At 37.8% G+C, this 22986-nt stretch overlaps 1 protein-coding gene across 5 annotated transcripts in view; it reads left to right on the forward strand.

The window, feature by feature from the left end:
- ptprt (protein tyrosine phosphatase receptor type T) overlaps positions 1-22986 on the forward strand; it is a 262227-nt gene that overhangs the window by 165488 nt on the left and 73753 nt on the right. For 2 of the 5 annotated variants that reach the window (XM_057846399.1, XM_057846402.1), the window contains 2 exons: positions 4591-4623; positions 11586-11615. In XM_057846399.1, the coding sequence (XP_057702382.1) occupies positions 4591-4623; positions 11586-11615 (63 nt within the window). The remainder of the gene's footprint in view (positions 1-4590; positions 4624-11585; positions 11616-22986) is intronic. The other 3 variants (XM_057846401.1, XM_057846404.1, XM_057846400.1) reach the window with 2 other exon arrangements.

Consider the following 22986-nt stretch of genomic DNA (forward strand, 5'->3'; position numbering starts at 1 on the left):
AGAAGGATGAGTACAACCCCAAGAACACCATCCCAACCGTGACACATGGAGAAGGAAACATCATTTTTTGGGGCTGCTTCTCTGCCAAGGGTACAGGACGACTGCACCGTATTGAGGGGAGGATGGATGGGGCTATGTATCGCCAGATCTTGGCTGACAACGTCCTTCCTTCAGTGAGAGCCCTGAACATGGGTCGTGGCTGGGTCTTCCAGCATGACAACGACCCAAAGCACACAGCCAAGGCAACTAAATAGTGGCTCCGTAAGAAGCATCTTAAGGTCCTGGAGTGGCCTAGCAAGTCACCAGATCTGAACCAGATAGAAAATCTATGGAGGGAGCTGAAAGTCCGTGTTGCCCGGCAGCAGCCCCGAAACCTGAAGGCTCTGGAGAAGACCTGCATGGAGGAGTGGGCCAAAATCCCTGCTGCAGTGTGTGCAAACCTTGTCAAGGACTACAGGAAACGTTTGGTATCTGTAATAGCAAACAAAGGTTTCTGTACCAAATATTAAGTTTGATTTTTGTGATGTATCAAATAATTATTTCGTGCAATTAAATGCAAATTTATTATTTAAAAATCATACACCGTGATTTTCTGATTTTTTGTATTACATTCCGTCCCTCACAGTTGAAGAGAACTTATGATACAAATTACAGACCTCTACATGCTTTGCAAGTGGGAAAACCAGCAAAATCGGCAGTGTATCAAATATTTGTTCTCCCCACTGTATACTGTATACTGTATATTTAATTATTTTTTTTTAATTATACCTTGGGAAAAAAAGTCTTATATGTATCTCTTTCCAATGTTAAATCTTAATGAATACATTGAACACACAATTTTTTATTATTTTGGGGGGGGTGCGCGCTACTTCGCATTTTGTCGCGGCGGGTTCTGGTCCCCATTACCCGCGAAAAACGAGGGATCACTGTAATGTCAAAAATATCTGCTTCAAACCAAAATGAACAACTTTCTGTGCCTTTTCTGATCGTTTCTTGGGGCTTTTTTGTGGGTCTACTCATATTAAACCTGCCAACCAAATTTTATATTGCTACCTCAAACTAGCTTTGGGGGCTGTATTATTTTTGTTAAATCCAGGTAAGCGCAACTGAGCAAACTGCTCTGCTTTCAACCAAAATGGCAGACTTCATGTGACTGTCCAGGCATGCCTTCTTGAGACTTTTTTTAAAAAAAATAAGTTGACTCATGATAAACCTGCCAACCACATTTTGTATTGCAACTTGGTTGGGGGCTATGTTTTTTTTCTTACGTCACCAAGCTGAGTGACACTGAGCCAATTGCACCTTTAAATGAAAGTGGCGGACTCCGTGTGATATTTTGGGCATGGCTTCTTGAGACTTTTTTTGTTGGTCTACTCAAACTTGATTTAAGCGCTGCATTTTCTAAGTATTGAATGCGCTATTGCACTAACTTAGTCATATCGTCTGTGACCGTCCTTCTGATCGTTTAGCCTCATTTTGGCTTCATCAATATTTTATCTATCACATTTACTTCAGATGTCACTAAAAGTGTTTTGGCCTCTGTCATCAATGTCTCGCAGGTCTCAGAGCCCATCAAAAAAAAAAAAAAAAAAAAAAAAAAAAAAAAAAGCTGATTTGTGCCCGATGAATCTTTCAGAGCGACGTTTATTTTCCCTGAGAAGAGATCTCTAATAAAGAGTTGAGTGAAGTCTTAATGGGAATGTGATGTTCCCGCAGCCAGGTGGGCCTCCAGGGGGTACGAAAAGCAGCGCCTGAGGGTCCAGAGACCACCTTCTATAAATAATAAACGCAGCCTAAAAAACAAGATTGATATGACGTGCTCTCTGATGGAAAACACTCGTTATTTAAACCGTTGCAACCCTGAGGATCTTTTTTTTTTTTTTTAAAGAAAGGGAAAGGAAGGGGAGGGGAGGGATCAACAATACAGAACAGTGAACATCAACTGTATTTAAAAAAATGTATTTTTAAAAAATCGCTTTTCACTTTCAACACATTTTAAACATTTAATTCTGTGAAGTATGCCATCTGAAGTCTTTACTCGTTGTATTAACAACAGATTTTTCTGGGAAATGAGCAGTACCACAAGCATTGTTTTTCATGATGAAGACTTACTTTGAATGACAGGCTGCCATTGGCAGTGATAGACGTCCAATCCATACTGACTGGACGGTGTGGCAGCAATTATTCGATTACTTTTAAAAATTAATCTATTTGGAAACCGAACTGTTTTCTGTTTGTTTGTTTTTTTGTTTTTTTAAATATAATTTGTTTTTAATTATTTTTTTTCAATTCCATTTTCAATTTTTTCAAAATGTTATTTAATTTATATAATGTATGTGTATGATCATGTTTTATTACCATTGTCTGTGATAGAAGTCCCATGCACTTGACTTGGGTCTGGCAGAATCCATTAAATTGATTTATTTTTAGTTGAAAATGACCTGTTTTTTTAAAAATTATTTTAATATATGCACTTTATGAATTTTATTTTACCATTTTTATTATATTTTTTTCCTCAAAATATACATTTATGTAGTTTTTAGTTTTGTATTCATTTTTTTTTTCAATTAATTGCATTTTTTTTTTAATGTATTTATTTTTTACTGTTTGTTCTTTGCCCAGATGGAAAAAAAAAATCAAAAATAAATATTAACAAGTGATAATGTTTCAGTGCCATTGACGGTGATAAAACAATCGTTTACAGTCCTTCCAGTCCAAAAAAATTGGACGTCTATTGCCCCCAATGAAACAGTCAAAATGTCAAATGAGTTATTTTTAACTGTATTAATTTATGCAGTTGAAATTTGCAAAATGTTTTTAAAAAAAAAAAAGAAGAGTACTATTCTTAATTGTAGCCTAATGCTAACACATTACGCTACAGCGGTGTTTTTCAACCGGTGTGCCGCGGCACACTGGTGTGCCGTGAGAGATCCTCAGGTGTGCCGCGAGAAATTATCTAATGTCGTATTTATAAAGATATATATATATATTGAAATGTCCGTAACTGGGCGGGCCCTTGAAGGGGCCATCAGACTGCAGAGTGGTGACGTAGCGGGAAGCTAGCAAGCAAGGAGGAGGGGAGGGAGAACGGCGTGACAGCGAAGTTAGCAGTCGCATGTTGCGGATGCCGCTGTTATTTTGTTTATTATTTTCCATTGTTGCCACAATAAAGGTGGAAAGTCATCACCGACTCATTTCCTTACTATTTCCCCATTCGGTTCTATTACAATACTGTTTTACGTCATCGGGCAGAGTTGCAGTAGGAAGGAAGGAAGGAGTAGAAAGTTCTCGGTCGTGTGCAGATGAGCGAATGCTCGTGTCTGCTCGGATTTCTAGCCATCAACGACCTTGCTGTCCGCGACAATGTGGACCCCAGCACGTCTACTGCACATCATTTGGTTAGACTCGTCATGTGTCGATGTACTCGAAAGTGTGCTTTCTATTTTATCCATATGTGACGACCGTCAGTCCTCCCCCTGTGTTATATTCCAACACATTGTTGAGAACAGCAAGGTAGCTAATGGCTAAAAATCAGAGCAGTTCTTGAACGCGACACGAGCAGCACAGCGCCATGGTGCAAAGCAAGATTAAACGTCATCTCCAAACGAAACACCCGTCACCTCATAACAAGTCGATGGACTATTTGGTTCGCCTTTGTGACAACACAGAGGAACAGGCAACTTTTTTTTTTTTTTATAAAAAGTATGAAGGTAAATGAGAAAGCCCTCAAAGCCAGTTACCTTGTTTCTAAATCCAAAAAGTCCCACACTGTGACAGAGACATTAATACTACCTGCCTGCAAAGCCATCGTCTGCGAGATGCTCGGCCCTGATGTGGTTAAAGACATTGCTCAAGTCCCCCTGTCTGATAATTCTGAGCTTTTTCAAGCCTAACTGCTATAAAAAAAAAATAAATAAATAAAAACAAAGACTAAGAGCTGTTGACGAATAAGGATACTGACTTTGTGCTCATCTAAACAGGCTCAAGTTTCACACTGAGTAAGTATACATACTGAGAAATTATTTTATAATTAAATATACTGTACAGAAAATAATTTTGGAACATTTTTGGTTTGTGGTATGCCGCGAGATTTTTTCCAATGTAAAAACGTGCCGTGAGTCAAAAAAGGTGAAAAACACTGCGCTACAGTATTGATAATTTTAACTAAAATGCTAAATTAGTATGATCATTTTATCAAGGATATGTACTACAAGTGAAATTCATAAGTTATCTATTACGTAACGTAGCAGTAATATTTATATGTATTAGTAACATTTTTCTGTATGCTCTTGTGTATATACAAAATGAGTGCCACAACATCACACATGCCACAGAAGAAACACAAAAAAAGGAACAAGGTTGTGTGAATTTTTCATAGAAAAACATAAAAAATGAAATTGGCTTTGTCACAATTTTTCTGTATTTTCCGGGGGAAAAAACAAAGTCTAAAATGGGTGGTGCGAATGTGATGAGCTCTCTGACTGTGGTCTCTCACCCTTTTATGTCTCTCTCCATCCTGCTTCCTGGTTTTGGCTCCGCCCCTTCCTGTCCTGCCCTCTACCTGCCTTCTTGCCCTTCTTGCTCCGATAGAGAGATTCACACGTGGAGAACTCTGAGCGTGGGGTATCGTATGTTTGTTTCTCCGCATCACCTCTCTTCTTACCTCCTTATGTCATTGGCTCCCCCCGTTTTTCCCCCCAAATTCATCTTTTCACAAATCACGATTGTGTTCCATTTCCCTTGGATGTCGAGGTACACTTTGTACTTTGACAGTATTGTGCCAAAATGTATATTTCCCCAGTTGTTTTGAAGTACTTATGAAGAGTTTTAAATACAATATTTTATGTCCCGTTATTTGTCATGGAAAATCTCCAACTTCAAATATTGATGGAATTTTGCGAGATTAATAGGTTAACTGCACAGTAACACATTATTTGATATAAGTGATATTTTGACAAAGATTGATAATCGATGTGAGAACAGCGACCTTAAAAAAGATTCAGGACTTTGCAGTAGAAGGATTTTTATTGTTTGTTTTCCCAAAGAAATTGACATTTTGAAGGAACTCTTTTTTTTCCAAAGCAAGTTTTTGAAAAATAAACCCTCAATGTCGTTTGAATTAGAAACTTAGAGACATTTCATTCATGAGTAGACCCACAAAAAGCTTCAAAAGGCCATGCATAAAAAGACACACGAAGTCGGCCATTTTTGTGTATAGCAGATATTTCAGGCATTATTTGTAGCCCACTGAGCCTGTGAAATCGTTTTTGAAAAATCAGCCAGTGAATTCAGTTATACTCAGCAACATTAAATTTAGTTGACATTTCGATCATGAGTAGACTCACAAAAATGCCTCAAAAAGCCAGCCCCAAAAAGACACAAGAAGTCTGCAATTTTGCTTGAAAACAGATAATTTATGCATCTTTGTAGGAATTCAAGCCCTCTGGAATGTTTTTTTAAACTTCAAACCATGTATTCAGTTTAACTCAGTAACATGATATTTGGTCGACATGATCATCATGAGGAGACCCACAAAAAAATCCTAAAAAAACATTCCCTAAAAAACACTGGAAGTCTTTCATTTTGGTTGAAAAGGGGCATTGTTTGTAGGTGTTTGAGCCTTATGGAATTGTTTTGAACATTCAGCTCTTGAATACAGTTTTACTTTTTAACTTATAACCGATATCCCGATACAGTCCAACTAAGCCTGTCGCGTTATGCAATGAGTCCATTTATCGCACGGTAAATAAAAATGAGGGCGTTCATTTTCCGAACTGCGATTTGTCGCCAAGAGCGTGCGTTTGTGTGTGATGCGTGCACACGGCACACGTGCGTTTAGATTGCATATGAGACTCCAGTTCCTTTCACAGATATTTATTGGTCATCAACATGTCGTAGAATTAAAGTTCAGACATGCAAACTAAGAAAAGACATCTATATTAAACATTGTAAAACGTTAGCATTGCTACATTGAGACTAACGGAAAAATGCAATGTACTAACCGCTTTAGCCTGCTATAAAACATTGGCAGTCTTCTGCAAAACGCAAAATTGCAGTTAACAGGTGACACTGCAAACATGAAAACTCGCTGCTTAACAGCATTTGCAAACGATGCGAAAAAAAGAAAAAAAATCTTACTGACGCCTTATGCATGACAAAAAAGTGCACTTATTTATTTATTTATTTATTTATTTATTATTTTTTTTACAGAGTGTAAAGCTAACGGTTACATACTTCCAGTGAACATTTTAAAATGAAAGCATGTCATGTTAAACATGTAATTTTTTTTCAAATATTTGTTATTTTTAATATAGTTTGTATTTTATTTAAGAATAACAATTTATTGCACTTGAATGGGTGATTTAATTAGATGTATTGTCACTACATTAGTGGTTGAATTTGTTAAAAAAATTGACAATAATAGCGCATATTGGCAATCATTTATGAGACAATCTATGGCCTACTAAAATTTCTTATCGCAGCAAAAAACTGATACCGATATATGTGGTCAGAGACTTAACATATTACGGCTAATTGTATTGTGATGCTCCATTGGATGCTTTATTAATGATAAATGTAACAACTTCTAGGTTTTCCAAATAAACATTCTATGTAAAAATATGAGAACAGCTTCAAATGAAGTCATGGGAAAAAGTGTAACAACCTAAGGGTTTTCCAAATAAACATTCTGTCAAAAATAACAGAAAAAAACACTTCAACTGAAGTTATGGGAAAAAGTTCCTTAATTGCATTTACTGTTAAAAACAAAATAGTGCAAACATCAGTTGTTGTTTTTTTAGATCGCGTGCAGGTGCAAGTGCAAAGTGTCAACAAGGTACTGCCATATGCATATTGGCCCAAAACCGATAATGAAAAATCGATTTTGATATTATTCGATATCGTTTTTAAATTAATTTATCGCCCGATATTATCGGCTAACCGATGATATCTGCTCTACTCGGCAACATGAAATTGGTAGGCATGTCTGTCATGATTAGACCCACAAAAAAGTCAACGAGCCATCCCAAAAATACACTATTTACTATTTAAATACATTATTTTGGAAAATTCCCCCTAGAATTCAGTTTCGCTTAGCAACATTAAATTGTCATGTGTTATATATTGACAGGATAAAAAGGTTAAACTGCACTAATGCAAGTTTGTGTTTTTTAAAATGATGATTTGTCTCGTTAATATGCGCTAGCTCTTCACCAAATGAAATATTTCCACCTACGCTGCTGCTTTTCATGGGAAAAAAATGCTGCTCCGGCTGTCTTTGAAGTGTAAAGCACCTCGTGTATTTCACCGGTAAAAGCCTGATTAACATGCCAATTTTATAGCGCGCTTCTCCACCCGTTGCTGATCTCACTAAGTGAGAATGACACGCTTCGTTCACAACAAAAAACAAAGCATCGGAGAGCAATTAAAATTGTTTGAAAGGACAATTATTGACTTGCTCAATTCAACTTGGAGAGACGAAAACAGCTGAGAGAGAGGAAATGGCTGCCATTGACGGCACTAGAAGCCCAATTCATTTTGACTGGGAAGGCTGGGGTATTTCCGGGTTACTTCCTGTTAATTTTCGGTCACTTTCGATACATTTTGGGGAGTTCCAGCGTCCCTTTCTGTTAATTTTGGATCGTTTCCTGTTGATTTAGGGCATTCTGGGACACTTGCTGTTTACTTTGACAATTGTGTTGATTTTGAGTCACTTTCTGAATTTTGGATCCTTTTATGTTCATTTTGGGACATTTCAAGGAAGTTTTTTTTTGTCAAAAATAATGACCACCAATAAAGAAATCTTGAAAGAGTAAATTAAAAAATAACATTTAATTTAGTTTTGACTTTTTAAATTCATGTGGAATAGAAAAATTATATAGATTATTTTTTGGAGTTTTTTTCCGGGTCACTTTTTGTTGATTTCAGATCATCTTTTGCTGGTGTTAGGGCACTCACGGGTCACCTACTGTGCATTTTCAGGAAATTCGAGGCATTTTTTTGTCAAAAATAATGACCACCAATAGAGAAACACTGATAGATTTAATTTTAAAAAGTAATAATAATTTTGGGTTTTTATTTATGTAGTATCGAAAGAGGTATGGAGTATTTTTTTGAGTATCGACATTGAGTTGAAAATTTTAGTGTCGTGACAACAGCTCTCCGCCAAGGTAGACGCGTAACACTCCTTGACAGAGTGCTCTTTTTGGCCATTATTTTGCGACGCCACTTCTCCTCGCTGACATTCGACGGGAAGCGTTTTAACGGGTCTGCTCAGACCGACCGACATCCTCCTCCTGATGTTAATAAAGTGCAGATAGCCCCGAGCGCCGCCGTAAAAACCGCACATGTTAAAAGTGGCCATAAATATTAATATGCCGCAGAAAAAACACTCCGCCGGCTCATCTATGTGTGAGAAAGAAAAAGACAAAGAGCTCAATTAGAGCTCGCTGGCAGGTTGGCAGGCAGGCTGAGCTCATCCCCAACGCGCAACACATCTTAAATTCTTGTACATTATAATACTTAACACTCTCAGTGCCTTTAGTGACGATAAATGTCCAAACATATGCCGTCCAATTATTTGTCTGTTGTGAATTGAAATGAGTGTGTCACAAGTAGACGTCCAATTCATTTGAAGCGGGAGGGTGGCAGAGATTAAACTTACTGGAAAGGGCGAATGAAAGTTCGTTAATTTTAAATTGATTTTGAAAGTTGTTGAAAAATAGGTAATTTTTTCTAAAAAAACACCAAATTGAATTAACATATCATGTTTGGGGAAATAAAAGCATCCCATTTTTAAAATCTGGATAAACAAAAAGAAAATCTATTAATTAATTTATTTAATTTTTTATTTTATCAAAAAACTCAAATTAAATCACAAATTTTGTTTAAAAAAAGGCATCTATTTTTTAAATCTGAAAACTTATTTCACACTTATTTTAAGAAAAAACTTTTTTTTTCATGTACACATTAAGATTTTTTTTCTTCACATTTCTGCATAAAATCACCAACAAATGTAATCTGATCTTTGTCAAAATCACACAGATGTAAAAACAGTGTCTGCTTTAACTAAAACCACCCAAACATTTATAGGTTTCCATATTTTAATGAGGATAGCATGCAAAAAAATGACAGAATGGGGAAAAATAAGTAAGTGAACCCTCTACCTAAGGAGACTTAAATAGCAATTGATACCAATTTTTACCAAACAATTTTACGTCAGGTGTGTGCCCAATCCTTTGTGTAAAACACACACCTGGTAAGAATTATATTGATGGGAGGCATTGTCTACTGTACATCATGGCTCGGCCAAAAGAGCTGTCTGAAGACCTGCGATCAAGGATTGTTGATTTGTATAAAGCAGGCAAAGGATACAAAACCATCTCTAAAAGTCTGGATGTTCATCAATCGACAGTCAGAGAAGTTGTGTACAAATAGAGAGAATTTGGCACTGTTGCTTCTCTCCCAAGGAGATGCCGTCCATCAAAGATGACACCAAGAGTTCTGCGCAGAATACTCAGAGAGGTAAAAAAAGTACCCTTGAGTGTTTGCTAAAGACTTATAGAAAACACTGGTACAGTCCAATATCACTGAAGATATCAACTATGTGTAAAACTATGGCCAAGAATGGTGTTCATGGGAGGACTCCACGGAGGAAGCTACTGCTTTCTGAAGAAACAGTGTTGCTCGTTTGATGTTGGCAAAAAGGCACTTGGACACGCCACAGAAGTTCTAGCAAAATATTTTGTGGAGTGATGAAACCAAAGTTGAATTGTTTGGGAGTAACACACAACGTCATGTGTGGAGGAAAAATGGAACAGTTCACCAACATCAACACCTCATCGCCACGGTGAAGCATGGTGGAGGGAGCATCATGTTTTGTGGCTGTTTTGCTGCTTCAGGGCCTGGACAACTTGCAATCGTTAATGGAAGAACGAATTCAAAAGTTTATCAGGATGTTTTGCAGGAAATCCTGAGGCCGTCTGTCAGACAGTTGAAGCTAAAAAGAGGATAGGTGCTACAGAAAGACAATGATCAGAAGAAAATCAACTTCAGAATGGTTTCAGAAGAACAAAATACACGTTCTGGAGTGGACAAGTCAAAGTCCAGACTTGAACCACATTGAGATGCTGGTGCATTACCTAAAGAGAGCCATTTATGCCAGAAATCCCAGGAATCTGACTGAAGTACAGCAGTTTTGTAGAGAAGAATGGGCCAAGATTAGTCCTGATCGACGTGCCGGAATGATTGCTGACAAAGGGGTGGGGGTGGGGGGTGGGGGGGGCACAAAATATTAAATGTGATGGTTCACTTACTTGTCCCTCCCCCCCTTCTGTCATTGTTTGCATACTATCCTCATTAAAATATGAAAACCTATAAATGTTTGAGTGGTTTTAGTTAAAGCAGACTGTTTTTTTCATGTGTGTGATTTTGACAAAGATCAGATCACATTTGATGGTGATTTTATGCAGAAATGTGAGAAAATCCAAAAGGTTTAGATACTTTTTCATACCACTGTAGCTCAATGGAAGCGGATGAGTTAAAGCAGTGGAATCAATTTACCAACACCAAACCCAAAAAAACTTACTTGAAGTCACACTTCAAATTAAAGGTCAAAATGAGCACTTTCCAGATTTGTAATTACTTTTCCAATACAAACTTCTATGTTAACATCCTGACAAAAACCATGTTTTTTTTTTCCTCAACCAGTAACCGAGTTGGAAAAAAAAAAAAAAAAAAATCAATTTTTCTGTGCTTAAGTGAATGACGTGGTGGCGTTGTGTGCATGTCTGCAGCTCTCCGGTATCGATCCTGAACCAGACATGTCATCACGCAACATCTTCATTTCACCTTTCATCTTCTCTTCTTTCTTTGTTCTTTTATCTACTCTCTTCTTTTTTCTTGCTTTGCTCTCGGCGGGTGATTGAAAAGCACGTCAATATTTTTTTCTTTTTTATGGCCGCGCATCTTCTTTATGAGAAAAAAATCTTTACTGGAAAAAGAACAACACCAAAAAAAAAGGTTGAATATGTACCAAATTGCATTTGTAGACACATTTTCTAATCGTTAAAAAAAAAAAAAAAAAAAAATCAATGCTCCTGTGAGTCAACATGTATTTTCTAGACATATATATAAAAACTAATAAGAATATAAAATGTATTAATATTAATATAACTATTGATACAGCATATATTGCATTTAAAAAAATCTAATAAAACAAACTAATCGTGATAAAAACAATCGAATAAATAAGATCAAATTAAGTTGATTAAAATGAATATATAATTAATAATTTCATATTATTTACCACCTATTTTGTAAAGATGTCTTTAAATAAAAAAAAAAAAAAAGTCAAAAGTTATTTTGGTAACACTGACTGCAATTTCATGACAGCACTAACTCCAAAACAAATACCAAAAAAAGACACACAAAAATACAAATAAAATGGTAACAACTTTATGAGGCCAAACTGCGTTTCTCAGCATGCATTGCACTAACAAATTGATTGGTTGTGTTTGTCCTTCTTCTGGGTTGTCGCTTGTCTACTTCTTTGCTCATCATCGGCCTTCACCTTCACCACGCTTCAGAAGACATGCTTATTCCTACTCGTATTACCTGTAAGTAAATGCATCATGACCAGACCTGCCTATTCCTGCTCTATCTTAGCTTCCTTACAGATTGGAAGACACAAAAATACATGGATGTTTCCCTACTACTTTTGCCCATACCATCCAGTGTTGTTTTCGTCAACGATGACTATAACGAAAATATTTCGTCAATCAACAATTTTTTCATGACGTTGACGTGACGATGACATGCTGAAAATGCGTCTTGGGAGACTAAAACATAACGAGATGGATGCCAGTTGTCGTCTGACAACACAAGAACGAGATGAAAATTCTGATGAAAAGGTCTGTGCTGAGTGATCATCACACACTAAACTAGCTTGTAGCGCTAGCATAGCGTTCGCGTTGGCATAGCATTCGCGTTGGCATTAGCATTTAGCGCTGTGACCCGGGGTCCTCTTAAACTCTTGGAAAACATTTTACATACAGTTCGTGGCGTCCAGGTGAGTTTAAGTAATGGCAAATAATGTGCTGTTTTCCTGCTGAGTGTGTATTATCATCATAAAAATGGTGATGTCCTTGTAAACTCTACTGTTACATGCTCATCTGTCATGTTAATGGGAAATTGTTGGAAACTTTTTATTTACTTATTTATTCATGGGCTAAAACTTCTAAAGTTTATAGACGAAAACATTTTGAGAATTTTCAACTAAAACTAGAAGAAATTTGTCTGAGTTTTCGTTGATTAAAACTAGACGAAGAAGAACACATTTTGAAATGACTAAAATATGAGGAAGACTAATAAGTATCTTCATCCAAAAGACTAAGACAAAAATTAACATTGCTGCCAAAATAAACACTGATACCATCCCAACAAAGACTAGGAGTGTGACAATATTCGGATATGGTGATGTATCGCAATGTTTTGTACCCCGCTAAGTTATTAATATCCTCCCCCAAACAATCAATATATCTTTTTAAAAAGAGAAAAGTCACTTTGTTTTTTATAAAGGAACCAGCAGGTTGTTACCAAAATTTTCCTGTACAATAGTGTCTATGTTAACTCATTCGATGCCATTGACATCGCTAGACGTCCAATTCATTTTGACTGGGAAGGGCAAATGAAATCTAATCAACTCTATGTGTTATTGAACTTTTCCAAAAGCAAAATTTGACAAAAAAATCCCCGTGTTCATGGTTTTCATGTTTATTGGATTTTTCTGTTTCTTTTTTTGCGCAGGGGGTTGCATTTTTTGGGTGGGGGCGTTGTTTTTTTGCATTCTCTTTTCATGTATGATGGAAATTTTGAGTCTTGACTGTTTAACTCCATAAGGTAAACCATGAAAACTAGCGTTGCACCGATACCATTATTTGGCCCCGATATCGATACCTGGCTGTGCAGTATCGGCCAATACCATACTGATACCACTTTGTTTGAAATTTGTGTGGATATATGCAGTGGGGCAAATAAGTATTTAGTCAACCACCAATTGTGCAAGTTCTCCTACTTGAAAAGATTAGAGAGGCCTGTAATTGTCAACATGGGTAAACCATAACCATGAGAGATAGGATGTGGAAAAAGAAACAGAAAATCAAATTGTTTGATTTTTAAAGAATTTATTTGCAAATCATGTTGAAAAATAAGTATCTGGTCACCTACAAACAAGCAAGATTTCTGGCTGTCAAAGAGGTCTAACCTCTTCTAATGAGGCTCCTCTCGTTACCTGTATGAATGGCATCTGTTTTAACTCATTATCGGTATAAAAGACACCTGTCCACAAACTCAGTCAGTCACACTCCAAACTCCACTATGGCCAAGACCAAAGAGATGTCGAAGGACACCAGAGACAAAATTGTAAACCTGCCCCAGGCTGGGAAGATTGAATCTGCAATAGGTAAAACACTTGGTGTAAAGAAATCAACTGTGGGAGCAATTATTAGAAAATGGAAGACATGCAAGACCACTGATAATCTCCCTCGATCAGGAGCTCCATGCAAGATCTCACCCCGTGGCGTCAAAATGATAACACGAACGGTGAGCAAAACTCCCAGAACCACAAGGGGGGACCTAGTGAATGACCTACAGAGAGCTGGGACCACAGCTGGGACCACAGTAACAAAGGCTACTATCAGTTACACAATGCGCCGCCAGGGACTCAAATCCTGCACTGCCAGACGTGTCCCCCTGCTGAAGCCAGTAGACGTCCAGGCCCATCTGCGGTTCGCTAGAGAGTATTTGGATGATCCATAAGAGGACTGGGAGAATGTTTTATGGTCAAATGAAAGCAAAATAGAACTTTTTGGTTGAAACACAGGTTCTCGTGTTTGGAGGAGGAAGAATACTGAATTGCATCCGAAGAATACCATACCCGCTGTGAAGCATGGGGGTGGAAACATCATGCTTTGGGGCTGTTTTTCCGCAAAGGGACCAGGACGACTGATCTGTGTAAAGGAAAGAATGAATGGGGCCATGTATCGAGAGATTTTGAGAGAAAATCTCCTATCATCAGCAAGGGCATTGAAGATGAGACGTGGCTGGCTCTTTCAGCATGACAATGATCCCCAACACACAGCCAGGGCAAAAAAGGAGTGGCTTCGTAAGAAGCATTTCAAGGTTCTGGAGTGGCCTAGCCAGTCTCCAGATCTCAACCCCATAGAAAATCTGTGGAGGGAGTTGAAAGTCCGTGTTGCCCAACGACAGCCCCAAAACATCACTGCTCTAGAGGAGATCTGCATGGAGGAATGGGCCAAAATACCAGCAACAGTGTGTGAAAAGCTTGTGAAGAGTTACAGAAAATGTTTGGCCTCGGTTATTGCCAACAAAGGGTACATAGCAAAGTATTGAGAGGAACTTTTGGTATTAACCAAATACTTATTTCCACCATGATTTGCAAATAAATTCTTCAAAAATCAAACAATGTGATTTTCTGGGTTTTTTTCCACATTCTGTCTCTCATGGTTGAGGTTTACCCATGTTGACAATTACAGGCCTCTCTAATATTTTCAATTGGGAGAATTTGCACAATTAGTGGTTGACTAAATGCTTATTTTCCCCACGGTATACTTTTGGCATTTTTTATTTTTCAGAGTTTTTCTTTTTTATTGTTTTGATATTTTTTATTTACGTTTCTTTTTCTTTTATTTTTAATCCTGGTTTTTTGGGCATTTACTTTTTACAGTTTTTCCTTCCTTTTTTTTGTGTTTTCCGCTATTTTTGACTTTTCAGGTTTTTTTTTTTTTTTTCAATTTTCATGGTTTTTAGCCTTTTTTGTTCATGTTCATTCGCCCTTTCCAGTTGAAATGAATTGGACATCTAGCACCGTCAATGGCAGCCAATGAGTTAACATAGACACTATTGACTTCATATACTATGAAGAAATATTCTCAATCACAATAAAGAGTAGTGCAAAATCAAATTTACCCTATGACAAGAAATTTATTTAGCGCCAAAACAAATGAATGACTGACGATGGATACTTTTGTAGGTAAATATCGTATACAGATAGATTATTTCAGTATCGATAGTTGGGATACATCCTTTTGAAAATCCTAGCAGCAACACAAACGAAGTAGTCCCTCAGTGACTACCGATGAGTTAAAAAAAGACCCACATTTTTCAGTTTGACTCACTGAGTTTGCCCTCAAACTTTTATCCAACCAAAACAAGCAGAATATTTGCTTCTCCCCTTTAATTTTTTTTTTTTTTTTTTTTTTTTAAGACATAAGACATTTTCCTCCCATAAAAGCCATTTTGCTATCTTCCCTGTGACAGCAACATGAAAGTTTGTTTGTCTTTGGCCTCCAGCCTCCCCTCCAGCCACCCTGACGGGGGTCTCCGACGTCGGTGGTTAGGCTCAGGGATATTTTCAGGCAAAAACAAAACAAGGCAGCCTTAACCTCCGGCGTGACTCCATGATCCAATCATGCATACATATTGGCAACACAGACCCACGTCTAATCTAGATTATAATCAACGAGCAGTAAATGTCAAAGTGACGGGATTAAGGAGGATTTCATCCCACGCTTCCTTAATGATTTTCATTTCTCGAGTAGAACCGTATTGATTTTGACTGACAAGATTTTGGAGGAGACTGGAGAATTATTTTCAGGCTTTTTTTCCCTCGCGTTGTTGTTAGTCTTTGGCCTTCAAAATCCAAATTCCGCCCCTGAGGACAGTCTGACCTAGCAACACAAAATGTCATACATTTTAGGGTCTTTTTGGATTTATGAAGTCAGCTCGCAAAGCCAGTTTGGTGTGTGTTCAATGGGTGATCCACAAAAAAAGTCTAAAAAAGCCATCCCTGAAAGACACAGGAAGTCTGCCATTTTGGTTTCAAGGGAACCTCGGATTTGTAGGCTCTAATAAGCCACAATTGTTCTCTTTTACTAAAATATGTTATAAGAAACACATAATATATTGCCATTGATTTAAAAATCTATAATATTTAGCACATGTTTTGACCTACGAGGGCGCCATGTTTTATGGACGCTTGGGGCGATGACGTAGATTGTCACTGTTACTCGACGAATAGTACCGGGTAACTGCAATTCCTTCTACGTGGCGAGACACACACATGCACTCAACAGTTAAAAGGGGCGAGTACTTACCATTTGTCTTTAATTGCATTTTCATTGCCTCAAAATACCTTTTGTTTCCCTCTCATACTTTTTAGCATTGTTTTCTTGTGGTAGCTTTAAAGCAGATTGTTGATCTGTTGACCACATTACTCACGTAGCATATTTAAACCACCCTTATTTGATATTACTTTGTTTAAGTATTTTCTTAAGGCATCTTTAGTATGTTCTATCTGTATGCATCTAAACAAAACAAGCTGTAAGCGCACGGTAGGACCTTGGGTGTCAAATTCACCTCTTGTAAGACGTTTCGCTGGTGTAGCACATTTTGGGAGAACACCGTTTTATTCCTACTCTCATCTCATCCCGTAGTTCTTGTTCATTTAGCTTTTGCTACTCGTTTTGTGAAATATCGATAGTGCTGTCATGCTCATTAATGTTCCTCTCAGGTTCAAATTGAAAGGGTTGAACACTTGACATGTTTATGTCGCTAGAGTTATACTCTGGAAACCCGGCAGCATGACCTGATGTGACGTCACCGTGACGTACTAGCTAAACTAATTTTACAAATTGTATAAAAACGAAAACATCAGAAGGGGATTCAATATGAAATTATTTTAACTCATAATAACGTTTATCTTTGATGTAAGAACTACAAGTCTTTCTATCCGTGGATCTCTTTAAACCATACAATTTAGACATTATTTTATTCATATCTGTCGTGTGGAATAGTTCTTGAAAATTCAGCCCCTGCACCCGGTTTGACCACCCGGCAAACTGGTATTTGGTAGACATGTTTATCATAGGTAGACCCTGAAAAAAAATTCTCAAGAAGTTATGCCCGAAAAGACACAGGAAGGCTGCCATTTTGGTTTAAGACGTTTTAGGCATCACAACACGTGGAATTTTATTTAAGAATTCAGCCCCTCCACTCCGCTTGACTAGCAACCCGTAATTTGGTAGACGTGTTTATCGACGAGTGACCCACAAAAATGTCTCAAGAAGCCATGGCCAAAAAGACACAGGAGACAATTTAGGCATTTTTTCTAGGCATCCCAGTCTTGTAGAATTGTTGACATATTTATCAAAAGGCGTCCCACAACCTCTGTGAAAAACAAATTTGAGATTTGAGAGAAAAAACAAAACAAAAAAAACTATGTCATTCATTTGTGCCAGGTTTGTGCTAATTTGTGCAGATTTTTTTTTTTTTGTTTGTCCTGCTATCGCTTTTGAGATATTAACAATTCTGTTATTGGTCAATCTGAGACCTACCAGCACCCCATTTTGATTAAAATGGCTAAAAATGGTGTCAATCGCTTGTGCCACATTTGTGCTCTAAAAATTTGATTTTGTACTGCTATCATTTTATAGATATTGAGATATTAATTTCGAGTGATGTCGTCACGCAGCCCCCCAATTATAGCAAAATGGACCCAAAATGGTGCTACTCGTATACGCTACGTTTGTGCTGTAAAAAGTTTAGTTTATGCAGCTATTGTTTTATAGATATTGAGATATTGATTTCGAGTGACGACATCAATCGCAGCAACACCAACTCTCTTAATAACAGAGGGGTGTCTCAACAACGAGCGCAAACGTAGAACAAGCGAATGGCACCTCTACAGGTCCATTTTGCAGCAAATGGGTGGCTGCAAGTCACGTCATCACGCAAGCCCGCCATTTGCTGGAAAATGGACCCAAAAGGGTGCCATTAGTTTTGTGCTACATTTGCGCTACTTGTTGGGACACCCCTCTGTTAGGTAAGTTTTCGATGATTTCTGCAAAACCTGAAGAACGTATGAGTAAGAAATGGATTTTACTAAATTGTGATTAATTTAAATTCAAAGTGCTTTTTGTAGGCCAAAGTAGTGCTATGCTGCCATTAAACCTTTGGGTGTGGAATTAGCTATCCTATTTCTTTCAACTCCATCGCATTGGCAGCTCTCCACAGATCTAATTTCACTTTGATATACAGTAGATGCGTCAAAGAGTATATTTATTAGTGGTCGCACGTTGTTGCGTTTTCTCCCCAAAACTCATGAGGGAACTTCAGTGGTTTCCAGAGAAATTTTCAAAGTGAGTCGGAATGTGCTCTCAGTCTTCAGCTTTCAAGACATAAAAAGACTTTATCATCAATCCTTTTGAGCAAAAAAAAAAAATTGGGCCGATTTTCAACCCGAAGCTCGTTAGTTAAACGAAGCCTTCAGGACAGCTAATGTAGCAAACGAGCGCCAATTAAGAAGCGATGTTTTCCCCCCAAAGTGGCCCGGCTTCATCTTATCTGGCTCGAAGACAACGGCGAGGGGGCGCGCTAAAAAACATCCTCATTATCTGCGCATCAAACGGCGGCAATTAACGCTCCGGGGGCGCCGGAGAGTTCGTGATTCCCGAAGCGGTCGACTCACCTCGCCCATTAATGAAGTGGCGCGTGCGTGCGTGCGTGACATTCATGGGATTAGGCCGCTCATTGCCACTTACAATATGCGCCCAATTTGTCATTTAAACTAGTCCATTAACGGGATGAATGGGAGACGGAGTCGCTTCTTACGACTCGCCGTTACTATGTGAGGGTTTGGCGGGGAATGAGCATGCTTTGGTGCCATTGACACCGCTAGATGTCGAATCCATTTGAACTGGGATGTTCATTTCAAACGGATTGGATGTACAGCACAGTCAATGGCAGCTGAATGCATATCTAAAGAAATTTTTGTCGTTCTTCAGCTCTTTCTATAATTTCGTAGACACTTTTTCTTTTTGGGTCTTTGGAAATCGATTAAAATGATTAATTAAAGACATTAATTATGTATTTTTATTTATATTTAATTCATATACTACATACAGTGGTATGAAAAAGTATCTGAACCTTTGAATTGATCCCATTCCTGCATAAAATCACCACCAAATGTGATCTGAGCTTTGTCAAAATCTCACAGATTAAAATACAGTGTCTGCTTTAACTAAAACCACCCAAACATTTATAGGTTTTCATATTTTAATGAGGATAGCATGCAAACAATGGCAGAAGGGGGTAAAAATAAGTGAGTGAACCCTCTGCCTAAGGAGACTTAAAGCGCAATTGAAACCAATTTTTACCAAACATTTTAAGTCAGATGCGTGCCCAATCAGCCCAACCATGAGTGGTTTAAAGCTGTCATGTCCACTATAAAACACACACCTGGTAAGAAATGTCTTGATGAGAAGCATTGTCTGATGTGCATCATGGCTCGGTCAAAAGATCTGTCGGAAGACCTGCGATGAAGGATTGTTGATTTGTATAAAGCTGGAAAAGGATACAAAACCATCTCTAAAAATCTGGATGTTCATCAACCGACAGTCAGAGAAGTTATCTAAAAATGGCACTGTTGCTTCTCTCCCACGGAGTGGCCGTCCACCAAGGATGACACCAAGAATTCAGTGCAGAATACTCAGAGAGGAAAAAAATAACCTTAGAGTGTCTGCTCAAGACTTACAGAAATCACTGGCAGAGTCCAATATCTCTGTGCACACATCAACTATATGTAAAACTATGGCCAAGAATGATGTTCATGGGAGGACTCCACGGAGGAAGCCAATGTTATCTAAAAAAAACATTGTTGCTCATTTAATGTTCGCAAAAAGGCACTTGGACACTCCACAGAAGTTGAGGCAAAATATTTTGTGGACTGATGAAACCAGAGTTGAATTGTTTGGGAGTAACACACGTCACGTGTGGAGAAAAAAATGGAACAGCTCAGCAACATCAACACCTCATCCCAACCATGAAGCATGATGGAGGGAGCATCATGATTTGGGGCTGTTTATTTCCTAGGAGGCCTGGACAACTTTCAATCATTAATGGAATAACTAATTCAAAAGTTTATCAGGATGTTGTGCAGGAAAACGTGAGGCTGTCTGTCAGACTGTTGAAGCTAAAAAGAGGATGGATGCTGCAACAAGACAATGATCCAAAACACAGAAGTAAATCAACTTCAGAATGGTTTCGGTAGAACAAAATACACATTCTGAAGTGGCCAAGTCAAAGTCCAGACTCAAAATCCTTTGAGATGCTATAGCATGACCTAAAGACAGCGATTCATGCCAGACATCCCAGGAAACTGACTGAACTGCAGCTGGTTTGTCGAGAAGAATGTGCCAGGATTAGTCCTGATCAATGTGCCAGGCCAGACTGATCTGCAGCTACAGAACCCGTCTGGTTGAAGTTATTGCTGCCAAAGCGGGGGGCCACAACATATTAAATTTGATGGTTCGCTTACTTATTTTTCTGTCATTGTTTGCATACTACCCTCATTAAAATATGATTACCGAAAATGTTTGGGTGGTTTTAGCAAACCGTTTTTTCATCTGTGTGGTTTTGACAAAGGATCAGATCACATTTGATGGTGATTTTACGCAGAAATGTGAGAATTTCCAAACAGTTTCAGATACTTTTCATACCACTGTACAGTGTATCACAAAAGTGAGTACACCCCTCGCATTTCTGCAGATATTTGAGTAATGTATATCTTTTCATGGGACAACACTGACAAAATGACACTTTGACACAATGAAAAGTAGTCTGTGTGCAGCTTATATAATGGTATTCATGTATTTTCCCCTCAATATTACTCAAAATATAGCCATTAATATCTAAAGCCCTGGCAACAAAAGTGAGTACACCCCTTGGTAAATATGTACATCCCTAAATGTCCAAATTGAGTACTGCTTGTTATTTTCCCTCTTCCCGTCTTCAGATGAGGCTTCCTCCTGGGGTGACAGCCATCCACACAAATTTGATGTAGAGTGCGGCGGTCTGAGCACTAACAGGCAGACCCCTAACCCCCCCCCACACACACACACACACCTCTTCAATCTCTGCAGCAATGCTGACAGCAGTCCTGTAACGAGTCACATGACATTTTGGAGGGAAAATTTATATTTCAGATTTGATTTTGGAGTGGCAGATACTGGGTTTACGTTCAAGCAAAAAAAAATTCTGAAAACATTCTGGAAATGTCAAAAATAAGCTGAAGTGGCAAGACGCTTTACGCAAGAGTTCCACAGAGATGCCCCAACACGCGATAATTCAACCCAGTCACTGAGCCTTCGGGAAAAAATGATCCAATAAGTCCCCTGGCTGAAAGTCCACACAAGACAGTGACTCCAAGCTAATTCAAGTGACGTTCCACTGTAAGATGAGGATTTTCTTGTTCCTGTCACCGCAGTTATGGCGATTTATCGAGCCATTAAATTTAAATGTGGCTTCCTTACTCCAGATAATCTTCAGTGAAAACGTGTTATCGTCTGCACATCGAGCACGGTACCACTCGCAGAATTCAATCCTTTGATCAGGGTCATCTTCGTTGATAGCATGAACTAGCGCTGGAATAAAAATTTTCCATTGCGCACATTTCAAAATGCGATAGACGCTTAATTTTGGGATGCTTGTTTCACGTGATAGTTGACGACCAAAGACTTTCGTGGGGAATCGTGAACATTAGCAATAACAACTTGCTCTTCAGTTGGGCTTGTCGATGTTCTTTTTCGTCCTGAATGTTTTTTTCTCATGCACTGGATGGTCCCATCATTCTCAAAGTTATCTACAATTCGTGAATTGGTGACGCGTGTTGGGACATCTCTGTGGAACTCACATGTAAAGCGTCTTGCCACTTCAGCTTTATTTTTACATATCCAGAATATTTTCTGAACTTTTTTTTTTTTGCTTGAACGTAAGCCCAGCATCTGCCATTTTTACTCTAAAACTCAATCTGAAAAAGAAAAATAATTCTATTAGCTAAAGTTAAAGAGTGTATATATTATTTTGGGACATCCTGTATATTTATATTTCATATTTATTTTTATATATATGTTTTTTTTATATTTAAGTTTTTTTTATTTAATTGTATTCATTTATTTAAAATAGTTTATATAGTACATTTATAATACTTTAAATATTGTTTTAATTTTTATTTTGATGTCTGTTTATTTAATTACATTTCAGTTGGTGTGTCGAACACTAGTCCACTTTGGAAACTTCCACCGCTATTTTGCCAAAATGAATTAAATTACATAAAACTTTAAATGGGCACCATAATTTTCAGACTATAAACCGCTACTTTTTTCCATCATTTTGAATCCTGTGGCATATAGTTCAGTGTGGATTATTCGTTAATTTATTTTGGTTAATAGGTAACACTTTACTGTATTTGACATAAGACTGTCATAAGACCGTCATAAATATGACATGACACCAACATGGGCATTACTGAATGCTTATGACAGATGTCATTAAGTTTCATTCAGCTTAGATCTTTTACATCCATTAAAAAGTAAAATACTTTGCCGGATGACACTAAATGACATCTGTTATAAGTAGGGATGGGAATTGATAGGATTTTTACGATTCAAAATCCGTTATCGATATTGCTTAACGATTTGATTATTTATCGATTCTCTTATCGATTAATTTGGGGGGGGGAAGAACAAACATTTTGATTGGCATCTAGTTTGTTTAATCAGAAGTCACAACCTTACAAACTCACAACGAGGTCAATAGAGGCCCAAAGCCTTGATTTTAACTGTGGCAAATAGACAAGAATGTGTAACATTTTACTGATATAAAATCTCATCCTTTTTAAAAGGACATAAGAGCTGATAGAGCTAAAAAAAATAATAATAAAAAAGATAAACACAACACAAATACAACAGAACAGTGCGTAGTGCAAATGTGCAAAATTAACAATTCTTTTGCAGAAAAATTAGCATGTCTGCTTTTTCAGGACTTATTGCGTCTCCAGCAGTGGAGAACACCTACTCAGACGGGGTGGAGAAAGCCTGCACACACAGAAAGTGTTCAGCTAGTCCAGACAGC

Source organism: Corythoichthys intestinalis, chromosome 9 (assembly GCF_030265065.1).
Source record: "Corythoichthys intestinalis isolate RoL2023-P3 chromosome 9, ASM3026506v1, whole genome shotgun sequence".
NCBI lineage: Eukaryota > Metazoa > Chordata > Actinopteri > Syngnathiformes > Syngnathidae > Corythoichthys > Corythoichthys intestinalis.